Source organism: Thalassophryne amazonica, chromosome 10 (genome assembly GCF_902500255.1).
Source record: "Thalassophryne amazonica chromosome 10, fThaAma1.1, whole genome shotgun sequence".
NCBI classification, from domain to species: domain Eukaryota; kingdom Metazoa; phylum Chordata; class Actinopteri; order Batrachoidiformes; family Batrachoididae; genus Thalassophryne; species Thalassophryne amazonica.
The window spans coordinates 112,915,355-112,929,112 of record NC_047112.1 but is presented as its reverse complement, the minus strand read 5'-3'; the positions used below and the strand labels follow the sequence as shown (position 1 = coordinate 112,929,112).

The 13,758-nt window shown below is 40.5% G+C and overlaps 2 protein-coding genes across 2 annotated transcripts in view; both read right to left on the bottom strand.

Annotated features, from left to right (window-relative positions):
• The window catches only part of LOC117519370 (uncharacterized protein C1orf146 homolog), a 42,937-nt gene extending 40,807 nt beyond the window's left edge, over positions 1-2,130 (bottom strand). Inside the window, exon 1 of the mRNA XM_034180721.1 lies at positions 2,018-2,130. Within this exon, the coding sequence (XP_034036612.1) occupies positions 2,018-2,083 (66 nt within the window). The 5' untranslated portion in view covers positions 2,084-2,130. The remainder of the gene's footprint in view (positions 1-2,017) is intronic.
• An 8,825-nt stretch (positions 2,131-10,955) lies between these two features.
• The window catches only part of btbd8 (BTB domain containing 8), a 174,933-nt gene continuing 172,130 nt past the window's right edge, over positions 10,956-13,758 (bottom strand). The window contains exon 18 of the mRNA XM_034180720.1: positions 10,956-11,682. Within this exon, the coding sequence (XP_034036611.1) occupies positions 11,189-11,682 (494 nt within the window). The 3' untranslated portion in view covers positions 10,956-11,188. The remainder of the gene's footprint in view (positions 11,683-13,758) is intronic.

Below are 13,758 nucleotides of genomic sequence, written 5' to 3'. Positions count from 1 at the left end.
TAATGGCAATATGAAAAATGTTTTTGTTTTTATATCTGGAAAATTTATTAAAAATAAACAACTAAGAAAACACTGACATACGTATTCACACCCTTTCACAGGTGCATCCTGTTTCCATTGATAATACTTGAGATGTTTCTGCAACTTAATTGGAATCCATCTGGGGTAAAGTCAGTTGATTGGACATGATTTGGAAAGTCACACACCTGTCTACATATAAGGTTCCACAGATGACAGTGCAAGTCAGAGCACAAACCAAGCAACATTTTGATTAATTTTATTTGTCCCCATGCTTTAATTAATTCATGTATGTTTTGATGAACCCATTGCCATTTTTTTATGAATTTGTTCTGATCAACTGTTCCACACATTGGTCCACAAACGTTCCCACTTTTTGATTAATTCATTCTCATCTTTTGAATAATTTGTTTCCTGTTTTTGATGAATTTATTTTTGTTTTGATGAATTTGGCCACAACTTACAATTAACTTGTCAGTGTTTTGATAAATTTGCCCCCATGTTTTGATTAAAGTTGTCTCACAATTTGATTAATTTGTTCACATATATTTAATAAATTTGTTTCATCGTTTCAGGTTTTGTTCAGTTTGTCCCCTCATCAGGGGCAGATCTGGGTGGACCAGAAAACCCACTAGAAACGTCATTTTCACTTCTCAAATATCAGTGTATTCATCTGGTCTGGTTCTGTTCTGCACTGAAGTGCGGTTGAATTTTCTTGCGCGTCTGCTCGTGCCATTCATTCGTTCATTCTCCCTCCCCGCCCGCTTGTCCCAGACATAGACATTATATACGTAGACGCCTCATAACTTGCTGCAACGTAATCCAGCGTCGCTGCCATATTGGATGGGTCTCTTCACAATAGATTCGCACCAGATTGTGAGCAAATTTGTCGGTATTTTGTGCTGCTTACGGTTGCAATAACCGGCGCCAACAGTATATAAACCAGATTGCGTGGGATTACTTTTCATAAATAAGACTGAACAATAATTTTGGTTGTTGTACCATTTGTAATTATGTAATGGTAACAACCGGTACTTACGTATAACGTTATTACAGCAGGAACTGGTACTCTTTCTCACCTGTTTTCATCCAGAGTATCACAACTCAAGCGAAGTTTCGCGGCAAAAGGAAGAGTGGATTTGTGCGCATTTCCATCCACTTGTTATGCGCTTTTGTTTCACAATTCTTTGGAACTGAGTGGTGTCTGTATTTCACAAAGTAAAGCTGCACCAGATCGAAAAATTAACTCCACTGGAGTTACAAAGTGCCAGCACACACAGGAAGCTGTGCAACACGGTTCTTTTTCAAGGTTTTTAGTTCTCCAAACCCCAATCAAAAGCCTAACATGGTAGTTTAAGACCCTGGAATGACCTGGAACTTTCTTTTCCTGGCCTTGAAAAAAAATGTTCCTCTTTGTAGCAAATATTAAAGCAAAAATCCGCACAGCCTAAGCGCACCCATGCAAAAAACAACAAAAAAAGTTATTTTTATTTGATTAGGGGTATCTAATAAAAGTTATTATTTTTTAATTTATGGGAGTTCCTGGTAAACTCAGGGACTCTCATAAAATTAGAATGTAAAATAAATTCCACTGTAAACATGGAAGAGCCACCAACATTTCAAAATGAATAAATACAAATTACAAAACAATATTCTCAATGCTTTGGCTAAAATACTGAAATTAAAATGTATCCAACAAACTGAGTTTTCATTTCTATTGTCGAGTTCCTTACAGCAATCTACCGTAATTGCAAGATGACACACGCATGAAAATTCAAAGGACGGCGGTCTGACCTCCGAAACGTTATTAATTCATTCAAACGACGTAATAAAATGTGGCCTGGCTTTATATAAACATTTAATTTTCTTCTATGGCCAGTCCAGGGCTGCGCAGGGTATAAAATTAACAAGGTGGTTACAGTGTTAGCTTCGACTTGCTAACGAGCTAAGATGATCTGAAATAACTGAGTCATTAGAAAATGATTTGGCAGTTTCTCACCTGCAGTGAACTACTGATGATAATGGTGGTTTTCCAGTGAATAGTCGTGTCCACTGTCGCCGACATAGTCTATGAGCTGGAAGAAATTTAGAAACTTCACAGGACCCAGGTTTTTTTTTGGGGGGGGGGGGGGGGGGTGTCCTTACCATATGAAAAGGACAAACTCATTAACATCTGGTGAACTTTGACACATCAGGATAATTAAAGGAGACAAGTTTGTAAAGTGAAACCATGAATGGAGATTTTTTTCATTTAACCTTTATTTTACCAGGGAAGCCCCATGGAGATTAAAAACCTCTTTTTCAAGGGAGCCCTGGCCAAGATGCAGCAATAAAAATAAATAAAACCTTTCTTTGGTACGATGCATCCAGAAAGCTTTCACAGCACTTCGCCTATGTTACAGCCTTATTTCAAAATGGAATAAACCAGTTTTCCCCCTAAAACTTCAACTCACAACACCCCATAATGACAACATAGTTTTTTTTTTTGTTAAATGTTTGCAAATTTATGAAAAATAAAAAACTAAGAAGTCACATGTACATAAGTGTTCACATTGCTCAATATTTTGTTGATGCGTCTTTGGCAGAAATTACAGCCACAATTCTTCTTGAATATGATGCCAGGAGCTTGGTGCACTTATCTTTGGGCAGTTCTGGCCATTTGGTGTTTCGCAGTTGTGAATCTTGCACTGTCTGGCAGATCGTGACTCACGCAAGAGGTCGGTTTCAGCAGAGTTCCGGTGTCAGGAGCTCAACACTCAGTGTAAACACATCTCGTAAAGTATGGACAAGAAGACATCGGGGCACAGCAGAAGTCCATCACAGCTGCTATACCTCCTCTACAACCCCTGGCAAAAATTATGGAATCACCGGCCTCGGAGGATGTTCATTCAGTTGTTTAATTTTGTAGAAAAAAAGCAGATCACAGACATGACACAAAACTAAAGTCATTTCAAATGGCAACTTTCTGGCTTTAAGAAACACTATAAGAAATCAAGAAAAAAAGATTGTGGCAGTCAGTAACGGTTACTTTTATAGACCAAGCAGAGGAAAAAATATGGACTCACTCAATTCTGAGGAATAAATTATGGAATCACCCTGTAAATTTTCATCCCCAAAACTAACACCTGCATCAAATCACATCTGCTTGTTAGTCTGCATCTAAAAAGGAGTGATCACACCTTGGAGAGCTGTTGCACCAAGTGGACTGACATGAATCATGGCTCCAACACGAGAGATGTCAGTTGAAACAAAGGAGAGGATTATCAAACTCTTAAAAGAGGGTAAATCATCACGCAATGTTGCAAACGATGTTGGTTGTTCACAGTCAGCTGTGTCTAAACTCTGGACCAAATACAAACAACATGGGAAGGTTGTTAAAGGCAAACATACTGGTAGACCAAGGAAGACATTAAAGCGTCAATGTTGTGTGTTGGGGGGTGTGGCTGGATATTTTGGTGTTCTTTTCTTTTCTTTGCTCTTCAGGTGGCATGGAAACTGATTTGTCTGTGGAGAAGGTGCTGGCTGAAGAGTCCTCACCCTCATCAACATCATGTGTAGCACCTGTGACTGGTGCTCACATGCAGCCTTAAAGACTTTCAGCTGAAGCAGATAATTGGATGGCGTTCTGCATTTAAGGCATGTGTGATTCAGGCAGGGCTGCCGGGAACTCGACCTTGTGATGTTCATTTGTGAGACGCTGAGGACCGCGCCTGGGTTTGACACATCGAGCCCGTGAAGCAAGGAAGGGTGAGGACACATGCTGTCAGCACACATCAAAGGTGATTAAGTGTTTGACTAATTGTTGATAGTAACTTGGTGTTTTGTTACACAGTATACTTGAATTGAGATGAGAATTGTGCAGCTTGCTTCTCACTGCTGTGGCGTGCGGATAAGTGATCCTCCACCTGTTGTGAGAAGCTGCTCATTTGCATAAAGTTAAAAAAGATACAGACCTGAATGTGTTGCTGATAGCGTGTGTCTTTTGAAAGATATTGTTGTAACTGCTGACTTACCTCACCTCTTCTTTGCTTCACAGAGAGTCAGTTTGTCGTGTCCACCTGGGGGGTGTTTGACGGTGGTAGTGGGTCCAGGAGCACTGGGCTTTGATCCTTACGGGCGCTGGCGAGCGTGCCAACAGTCAGTCCACCAGAAAGACGCCGTTTTAGTTTGTACACATTATTATGCACCAAAGAGGGTGAAATAAATATATTGTTTTTGGAACCGCTTTTCTGGTTATTTGTAGCACTGGGTTCCGTCTGACGCAGGTCCGCTCCTCAACTTGCATCGACACATAACAGTCAAGACAGAAAACTTAAAGCAATATGTCTCAAAAATCAAAAAATGCACAACAAAACAAATGAGGAACGAATGGGAGGAAACTGGAGTCAACGTCTGTGACCGAACTGTAAGAAACCGCCTAAAGGAAATGGGATTTACATACAGAAAAGCTAAACGAAAGCCATCATTAACAACTAAACAGAAAAAAAACAAGGTTACAATGGGCTAAGGAAAAGCAATCGTGGACTGTGGATGACTGGATGAAAGTCATATTCAGTGATGAATCTCGAATCTGCATTGGGCAAGGTGATGATGCTGGAACTTTTGTTTGGTGCCGTTCCAATGAGATTTATAAAGATGACTGCCTGAAGACAACATGTAAATTTCCACAGTCATTGATGATATGGGGCTGCATGTCATGTAAAGGCACTGGGGAGATGGCTGTCATTACATCATCAATAAATGCACAAGTTTACGTTGATATTTTGGACACTTTTCTGATGTTTAAGGATGATGAAATCATTTTTCAAGAAGATAATGCATCTTGCCATAGAGCAAAAACTGTGAAAACATTCCTTGCAAAAAGTCACATAGGGTGAATGTCATGACATAGGGTTAATGTCAACGAGCAGATGTGATTTGATGCAGGTGTTAGTTTTGGGGATGAAAATTTACAGGGTGACTCCATAATTTATTCCTCAGAATTGAGTGATTCCATATTTTATTCCTCTGCTTGGTCTAAAAAAGTAACCGTTACTGACTGCCACAATCTTTTTCTCTTGATTTCTTATAGTGTTTCTTAAAGCCAGAAAGTTGCAATTTGAAATGACTTGAGTTTTGTGTCATGTCTGTGATCTGCTTTTTTTTCTACAAAATTAAAAAACTGAATGAACATCCTCCGAGGCCGGTGATTCCATAATTTTTGCCAGGGGTTGTAGATAACCCTCTCAACTTGGGAGAGCGTATAATCATCATAATCGCCCGTGATCTCGCTAAATTAATGCCATCCACATCCTCGCTTTGCCATTGTTTACATGCGCTGAGACAGCAGAACTCTGCTGGCACCGTGGTGCATTCTGGGAAGCACAGGCTTACCACCAGGGGCATTATGGGAAATGCTGAAACACAGAATTCCTCTTTGAAACACCTCTCAAGCTCCATCAGGTTGAATGAGAAGTGTCGGTGCACAGCCATTTTCAGATCTTTCCAGAGATGTTCAATTAGATTCAGGTCGGAGCTCTGGCTGGGCCACTCAAGAACATTCACAGAGTTGTCCTGAAGCCACTCCTTTGATATCTTGGCTGTGTGTTTAAGGTCATTGTCCTGCTGAAAGATGAACCATCACCCCAGCCAGCGGTCAAGAGCGCTTTGGAGCAGGTTTTCATCCAGGATGTCTTTTTACATTGGTATATTCATTTTTCCCTCAATCCTGACTAGTCTCCCAGTTCCTGCCATTGAAAAACATCCCAAACCATGATGCTGCCACCACCATGCTTCACTGTAGGGGTGGTATCTGGCATTCATGCCAGACTTCAATCTTTGTCTCATCAGATTGGAGAATTTTGTTTCTCATGGTCTAAGGGTCCTTCAGGTGCCTTTTGGCCAATTCCAGGCAGCCTGCCATATGCCTTTTACTAAGGAGTGGCTTACATCTGGACACTCTATCATACTGATTGCTTGATTGCTGCAGAGATGGTTGTCCTTCTTGAAGGTTCTCCTCTCTTCACAGAGGAATGCTGGCGCTCTGACAGAGTGACCATTGGGTTCTTAGTCACCTCCCTAACTAAGGTCCTTCACCCCGATGGCTCAGTTTAGATGGGCGCCAGCTCTAGGAAGAGTCTTGGTGGATCCAGACTTCTTCCATTTACAGATGATGGAATCCACTGTGCTTAGTGAGACCGTCAAAGCAGCAGAAATGTTTTTGCACCTTTACCCAGATTTGTGCCTCGAGACAATCCTGTCTCGGAGGTCTACAGACAATTCCTTTGATTCCATGCTTGGTTTGTACTCTGACATGCACTGTCAACTGTGGGACCAGGCATGTGCCTTAACAAAGCATGTCCAATCAACTGAATTTACTCCAGGTGGACTCCATTTGAGCCACAGAAACATCTCAAGGATGATGAGTGGAATCAGCAGGCACCTGAGCTCATTTTTGAGCTTCATGGCAAAGGCTGCAAACACATATGTGCATGTGATTTTTTTTTTTAATACATTTGCAAAAACCTAAAAAAAAGTCACATAGTCATTATGGGGTATTGTGAGTAGAATTTTGAGGGGTAAAATCATTTTATTAATTTTGGAATAATGTTGTAACATAAAAAAAAATGTGGAAAAAGAGCAGCACTTTTGAATAGTTTCCGGATGCACTGTACTTAGACAAAACTCAAAACTGTTCCAGAGGCTGCCTCAAAGTACACCCCATGTGCTGTGCTGCCACCTGCTGATCGGTTGAGGAATATGCATCCCTAATCAAATTGTTAACTAAAGGCTATTGTGCATGTGCTTTAATTAGAGCTTGACACTTTAAAAGCATTTTATTCGATTAGTGCAGGGGTCAAACATTAACTTAAAATAACTCCAATTTTGGTAAAAAGTGATGCAAAGTATTGGTTAATAGGGTTTTAAAAAGGAACAGTTTGTGTCATCTGTTATGCTTCATTATCATGTTACAGGAAAATGTCATTTTGTAGAATCCAGTGGATGTCAACCCTGTTTGACCTTTACTTTGCAGACCGGGCATTCAACATGATCAAAGCTATTACATTTATTAATCCTGTTAACTCAACTTTCATCAGTTTTTTTTTTTTTTTAAATCAACACGGGAACAACTTTAACTTCAGACCACTGTACAAACTGAAATGGACCTTGGTCACCATTTGTGGCGTTTTTACCCCTTCAACGCCACAACATTTAGTCACAGATAGTCCAAACTATCTTTTTGGAATCTTTATGATCAGACAAATAATGTAATGTACGTTCAATATGAATGGAATATTTTTTTCAATTTTGACCCCAACATGACTATAGCTCTCACTCTCTACCGGCCATGTTTTTTGTAGGTCCTGGTGCACTGAGGTTGGATTCTAAGTGTTGTTTCATCCGCTTATGTGGTTCTGATTAGGTCAAAACTGTCTACTGTCCACTCCACCAGGTGATTTCACTAACTGATTCCATCTGCTCAAAGTGATATTAATCAGTGAAATCACCTGGTGGAGTGGGTGGTTGCAAAGAAAACCTGCACCCTCTTGGCACTTTCTGGAATCAGTGTGAGACCCCTGGAAGGAAAAGCTGCAGTCTTGACCCTTCATGGCACAATGTTACACAACCAACCCTGCTCTTGGACATCACCTGTCCCTGTTGACCCCCAGAATGTGAATCTTCTACAAAATTGTTAATTATCCACAAACCATTAATGAAAATTTACACGAACTGTGAATATCTGTGAAGTTATTAATTTTGCTGCAAACTGTGAATAAAATATCCCAGAAAACATGAACGCAGGTCAGGTAAAGCGTAAATTGCAAAATGTGAACATCTCAGGGAGGACAGAAATCTCCCATGGAGCAGAAGAGCAAAAGCTCACTTGGTCGTGATATTTTCAGTATGAATAAAAACTGTGAAAGTGGCGCCTCACGAGCCGTCTGACTTTTTGGCTTTTCAGCAGGTGTCAGAAACGTTACCACAGGGTTAACTGGCTTGTGGCAGCCAAGCGTTCACAGCGACGTCACTTTTTGATCCTTTGATGTCAATTCATCCTATCATCAGGAAGCAGAATTCAAGCATTGGATTGTTCACCCACTAATAGGGAACGTGCCTGTGAGGCACCTTGACAATTGCACAAATTTGATCCTGAAGCGTACCTGCTTTGTCCCACCACACGTCACGCTATATAAAATAATCATTTCATAGCCAACACCACATCTGCTCTCAGAACTTGGCTGATGAAACCATCAGCTTGAGCTGAGTATTCCATTAACTTTAACTAGTAATGACTTCATGACTTTCTTTGCTAACAAAATTTTAACTATTAGAGAAAAAATGACTCATAACCATCCCAAAGACGTATCGTTATCTTTGGCTGCTTCCAGTGATGCTGGTATTTGGTTAGACTCTTTCTCTCCGATTGTTCTGTCTGAGTTATTTTCATTAGTTACTTCATCCAAACCATCAACATGTTTATTAGACCCCATTCCTACCAGGCTGCTCAAGGAAGCCCTACCATTATTTAATGCTTCGATCTTAAATATGATCAATCTATCTTTGTTAGTTGGCTATGTACCACAGGCTTTTAAGGTGGCAGTAATTAAACCATTACTTAAAAAGCCATCACTTGACCCAGCTATCTTAGCTAATTATAGGCCAATCTCCAACCTTCCTTTTCTCTCAAAAATTCTTGAAAGGGTAGTTGTAAAACAGCTAACTGATCATCTGCAGAGGAATGGTCTATTTGAAGAGTTTCAGTCAGGTTTTAGAATTCATCATAGTACAGAAACAGCATTAGTGAAGGTTACAAATGATCTTCTTATGGCCTCAGACAGTGGACTCATCTCTGTGCTTGTTCTGTTAGACCTCAGTGCTGCTTTTGATACTGTTGACCATAAAATTTTATTCCAGAGATTAGAGCATGCCATAGGTATTAAAGGCACTGTGCTGCGGTGGTTTGAATCATATTTGTCTAATAGATTACAATTTGTTCATGTAAATGGGGAATCTTCTTCACAGACTAAAGTTAATTATGGAGTTCCACAAGGTTCTGTGCTAGGACCAATTTTATTCACTTTATACATGCTTCCCTTAGGCAGTATTATTAGACGGTATTGCTTAAAATTTCATTGTTACGCAGATGATACCCAGCTTTATCTATCCATGAAGCCAGAGGACACACACCAATTAGCTAAACTGCAGGATTGTCTTACAGACATAAAGACATGGATGACCTCTAATTTCCTGCTTTTAAACTCAGATAAAACTGAAGTTATTGTACTTGGCCCCACAAATCTTAGAAACATGGTGTCTAACCAAATCCTTACTCTGGATGGCATTACCCTGACCTCTAGTAATACTGTGAGAAATCTTGGAGTCATTTTTGATCAGGATATGTCATTCAAAGCGCATATTAAACAAATATGTAGGACTGCTTTTTTGCATTTACGCAATATCTCTAAAATCAGAAAGGTCTTGTCTCAGAGTGATGCTGAAAAACTAATTCATGCATTTATTTCCTCTAGGCTGGACTATTGTAATTCATTATTATCAGGTTGTCCTAAAAGTTCCCTAAAAAGCCTTCAGTTAATTCAAAATGCTGCAGCTAGAGTACTGACGGGGACTAGAAGGAGAGAGCATATCTCACCCATATTGGCCTCTCTTCATTGGCTTCCTGTTAATTCTAGAATAGAATTTAAAATTCTTCTTCTTACTTATAAGGTTTTGAATAATCAGGTCCCATCTTATCTTAGGGACCTCGTAGTACCATATCACCCCAATAGAGCGCTTCGCTCTCAGACTGCAGGCTTACTTGTAGTTCTTAGGGTTTGTAAGAGTAGAATGTGAGGCAGAGCCTTCAGCTTTCAGGCTCCTCTCCTGTGGAACCAGCTCCCAATTCAGATCAGGGAGACAGACACCCTCTCTACTTTTAAGATTAGGCTTAAAACTTCCCTTTTGCTAAAGCTTATAGTTAGGGCTGGATCAGGTGACCCTGAACCATCCCTTAGTTATGCTGCTATAGATGTAGACTGCCTGGGGGGTTCCCATGATGCACTGTTTCTTTCTCTTTTTGCTCTGTATGCACCACTCTGCATTTAATCATTAGTGATTGATCTCTGCTCCCCTCCACAGCATGTCTTTTTCCTGGTTCTCTCCCTCAGCCCCAACCAGTCCCAGCAGAAGACTGCCCCTCCCTGAGCCTGGTTCTGCTGGAGGTTTCTTCCTGTTAAAAGGGAGTTTTTCCTTCCCACTGTAGCCAAGTGCTTGCTCACAGGGGGTCGTTTTGACCGTTGGGGTTTTACATAATTATTGTATGGCCTTGCCTTACAATATAAGGCGCCTTGGGGCAACTGTTTGTTGTGATTTGGCGCTATATATAAAAAAAAAATTGATTGATTGATTGATCTCTCCTCGCTCCCAGAATCACAGAGAAATGATCTGCTGTTACAGGTTGTCTCAAGTGCATCATGTGGTGGAGAACGCAGTCTTGTCTGGGGAAGTAACCTGTGTTGGACAGGTTTTTCTGCCCTGAGGAAGTCATAGATTCTCATCGACTTCATGCTGGAGATAAGTACAGGCACCGACAGACGCCAGAGCCTAAAGAGGACTTCACTTCTTCTGCGGCAGGATTGTGTAGCAGTGTGCCAAGAAGGGTCAACACACTGCAGATTTTCCTTTGCAGGTGGTTTTACTGCCGAGTTCCTTCTCTTAATTCAAAGTCTGGATCATCAAGAACCTGCACCCCTTTGCCCTGCATGTCTATTCCTGATCTAGTTTCTCACACTCTCTCTCACACACACACACACACACGCACACACACACACACACACACGCACGCACACACACACACACAAGCCATGGATTTTTTTTTTTTTTTTTTTCCCCAAAAAAAACACAGACTGAGATTACACACAAAAAAAGCAGGCCATTTGATTTGCTAACCATATTTTTTGGAGACAGTCATGACAAAAAAAAAAAGAAGAAGAAAGGTATGTTCTTACTTTTCCAGAGCTTTAAAGTAACACCAAGTGAACAATGAAACAAAATCTCAGCATGCATAACAGTCCACTTCTATCAGGAAACACAGTGGGCAAAGTGACGGGGAGTGGACACTCTAATAAATTAAGACCAAGTCCATTCTGAAGATACGTTTTACAAATTGTCCAGCAGATTCTTGCCTGTACAGTCAGTGATGAGTTTCCAGTTCCACAATGGTCCACTCCCCCTGTGGAGATGCAGCATCTTCTGGGGAGAAGCTGGTCACAGTGATGCTGGTGGACGAGTCCTCCATGGGCGAGATAAGTTCTGCCCAGCGTTTGAAGGTGTCTTTCTCCTGGGGGAGGTAGGCCTGGAAGTCCAGGGAATCATGTGACAGGGACAGCGTCTGCTTGATAAGGTACTGAGCAAGGTTGAGCTCCTCAGGCACCGGGTTTATGATGCCCAGATTAGACGCGTGGTCTGAGAGAAGCTCCCTGAGCAGGCTCCAGTCCTGCTCTGCGAACTCAGTGCTTCTGTCACAGTCCCCTCTCTGTTTCTCCTCCTCATTACTCCTGTGACTGTCCTTGTTCACGCCGTGCTCAAACACATCTCCCATGTCCAGCTCGTAAATGGGTGAGAGGGCTTTGGACGTTGGGCGGTCATGCTTGCAGGTTTGATCCAATATGTCACAACCACTGTTCCCTAAAAACATTAGACAATGACTAAATTGGTCACGCCTCCAAACACTCTGATTTCACATCACAACTACAGCAGAGACAACAGAGAATGTGACCCTTAATGCAGCTGCGTCCTTGAAGACAAGTCACCAGAAGACTTCCCATTTTAGACAGCTGCCTTAAAGGTGTTTGACACAGAAATACTGTTCTAAATGCATATCTTTATCCATATCTGTGAACGTTTTCATCATTTCTGAAAACAATGAAAAACTATCAATTAAAAAAAACACCTGAGATTCATGTGATGTTTTTGGGGGAGCAGACTTCCCCAAAAAAACAAAAAAAACAAAAAACAAAAAACAAACAAACAAGTAAAGCACTTACAAAAAATCAGAACTGCTATTCGTAACCATTTAAAAATGGTAATTATGAAGTAACGTCATCCCTGAATACAGAAAATAATTTAAATGTTGACTAACCGTGCAGCAAAGGGAGAGTTTTTCAATCTTACAGTGAAAAAAGAGAGACATGGCAGAACCAGAACCAGGACAGCAGCTCCAGAAACATTACACACTTTAGAGAGGAGACGAACACAAAACCTGTTTCAAAACGCCAACAGCGTGGCTACAACAGAATGTAAAGGAAGGGGCGAAAAAAATTCACAAAAATAATGACTGGAATGAGGGAGTGATGATGTCAAACAGCAGCATGCATGAGTTTATAGTGCAAAAATAACCAGAACAAAAGCCAAAACAAGGAAATACAATTAGAAAAACATAATATTAACACTTCAGTTGATGCTGAGCAAACATTTTGTGATGAATTTGATGTCTAATGTAAATTTTTTAACTAATCATTTAAAAAAGTGCTGAGTGTAACATTTTAACAACAAATCATTTTAAAGTGTAATGAGATAATGGTAGAACTTCTGTAAACAAAAATTTTGGACGTTCCTAGTGAAGGTCACAGGCCACAAGGCCAACTTACACCAACCACTTCCATAAAAAACAAAACACACAGTACTGCATATATCTACAGTAGTGTTCAGAATAACAGTAGTGCTATGTGACTAAAAAGATTAATCCAGGTTTTGAGTATATTTCTTATTGTTACATGGGAAACAAGGTACCAGTAGATTCAGTAGATTCTCACAAATCCAACAAGACCAAGCATTCATGATATGCACACTCTTAAGGCTATGAAATTGGGCTATTAGTAAAAAAAAGTAGAAAAGGGCGTGTTCACAATAATAGTAGCATCTGCTGTTGACGCTACAAACTCAAAACTATTATGTTCAAAGTGCTTTTTTTTAGCAATCCTGTGAATCACTAAACTAGTATTTAGTTGTATAACCACAGTTTTTCATGATTTCTTCACATCTGCGAGGCATTAATTTTGTTGGTTTGGAACCAAGATTTTGCTCGTTTACTAGTGTACTTGGGGTCATTGTCTTGTTGAAACACCCATTTCAAGGGTGTGTCCTCTTCAGCATAAGGCAACATGACCTCTTCAAGTATTTTGACATATCCAAACTGATCCATGATACCTGGTATGCGATATATAGGCCCAGCACCATAGTAGGAGAAACATGCCCATATTATGATGCTTGCACCACCATGCTTCACTGTCTTCACTGTGAACTGTGGCTTGAATTCAGAGTTTGGGGGTCGTCTCACAAACTGTCTGCGGCCCTTGGACCCAAAAAGAACAATTTCACTCTCATCAGTCCACAAAATATTCCTCCATTTCTCTTTAGGCCAGTTGATGTGTTCTTTGGCAAATTGTAACCTCTTCTGCACGTCTTTTATTTAACAGAGGGACTTTGCGGGGGATTCTTGCAAATAAATTAGCTTCACACAGGCGTCTTCTAACTGTCACAGCACTTACAGGTAACTCCAGAATGTCTTTGATCATCCTGGAGCTGATCAATGGGTGAGCCTTTGCCATTCTGGTTATTCTTCTATCCATTTTGATGGTTGTTTTCCGTTTTCTTCCACGAGTCTGTTTTTTTTTTTTGTCCATTTTAAAGCATTGGAGATCATTGTGGATGAACAGCCTATAATTTTTTGCACCTGCGTATAAGTTTCCCCTCTCCAATCAA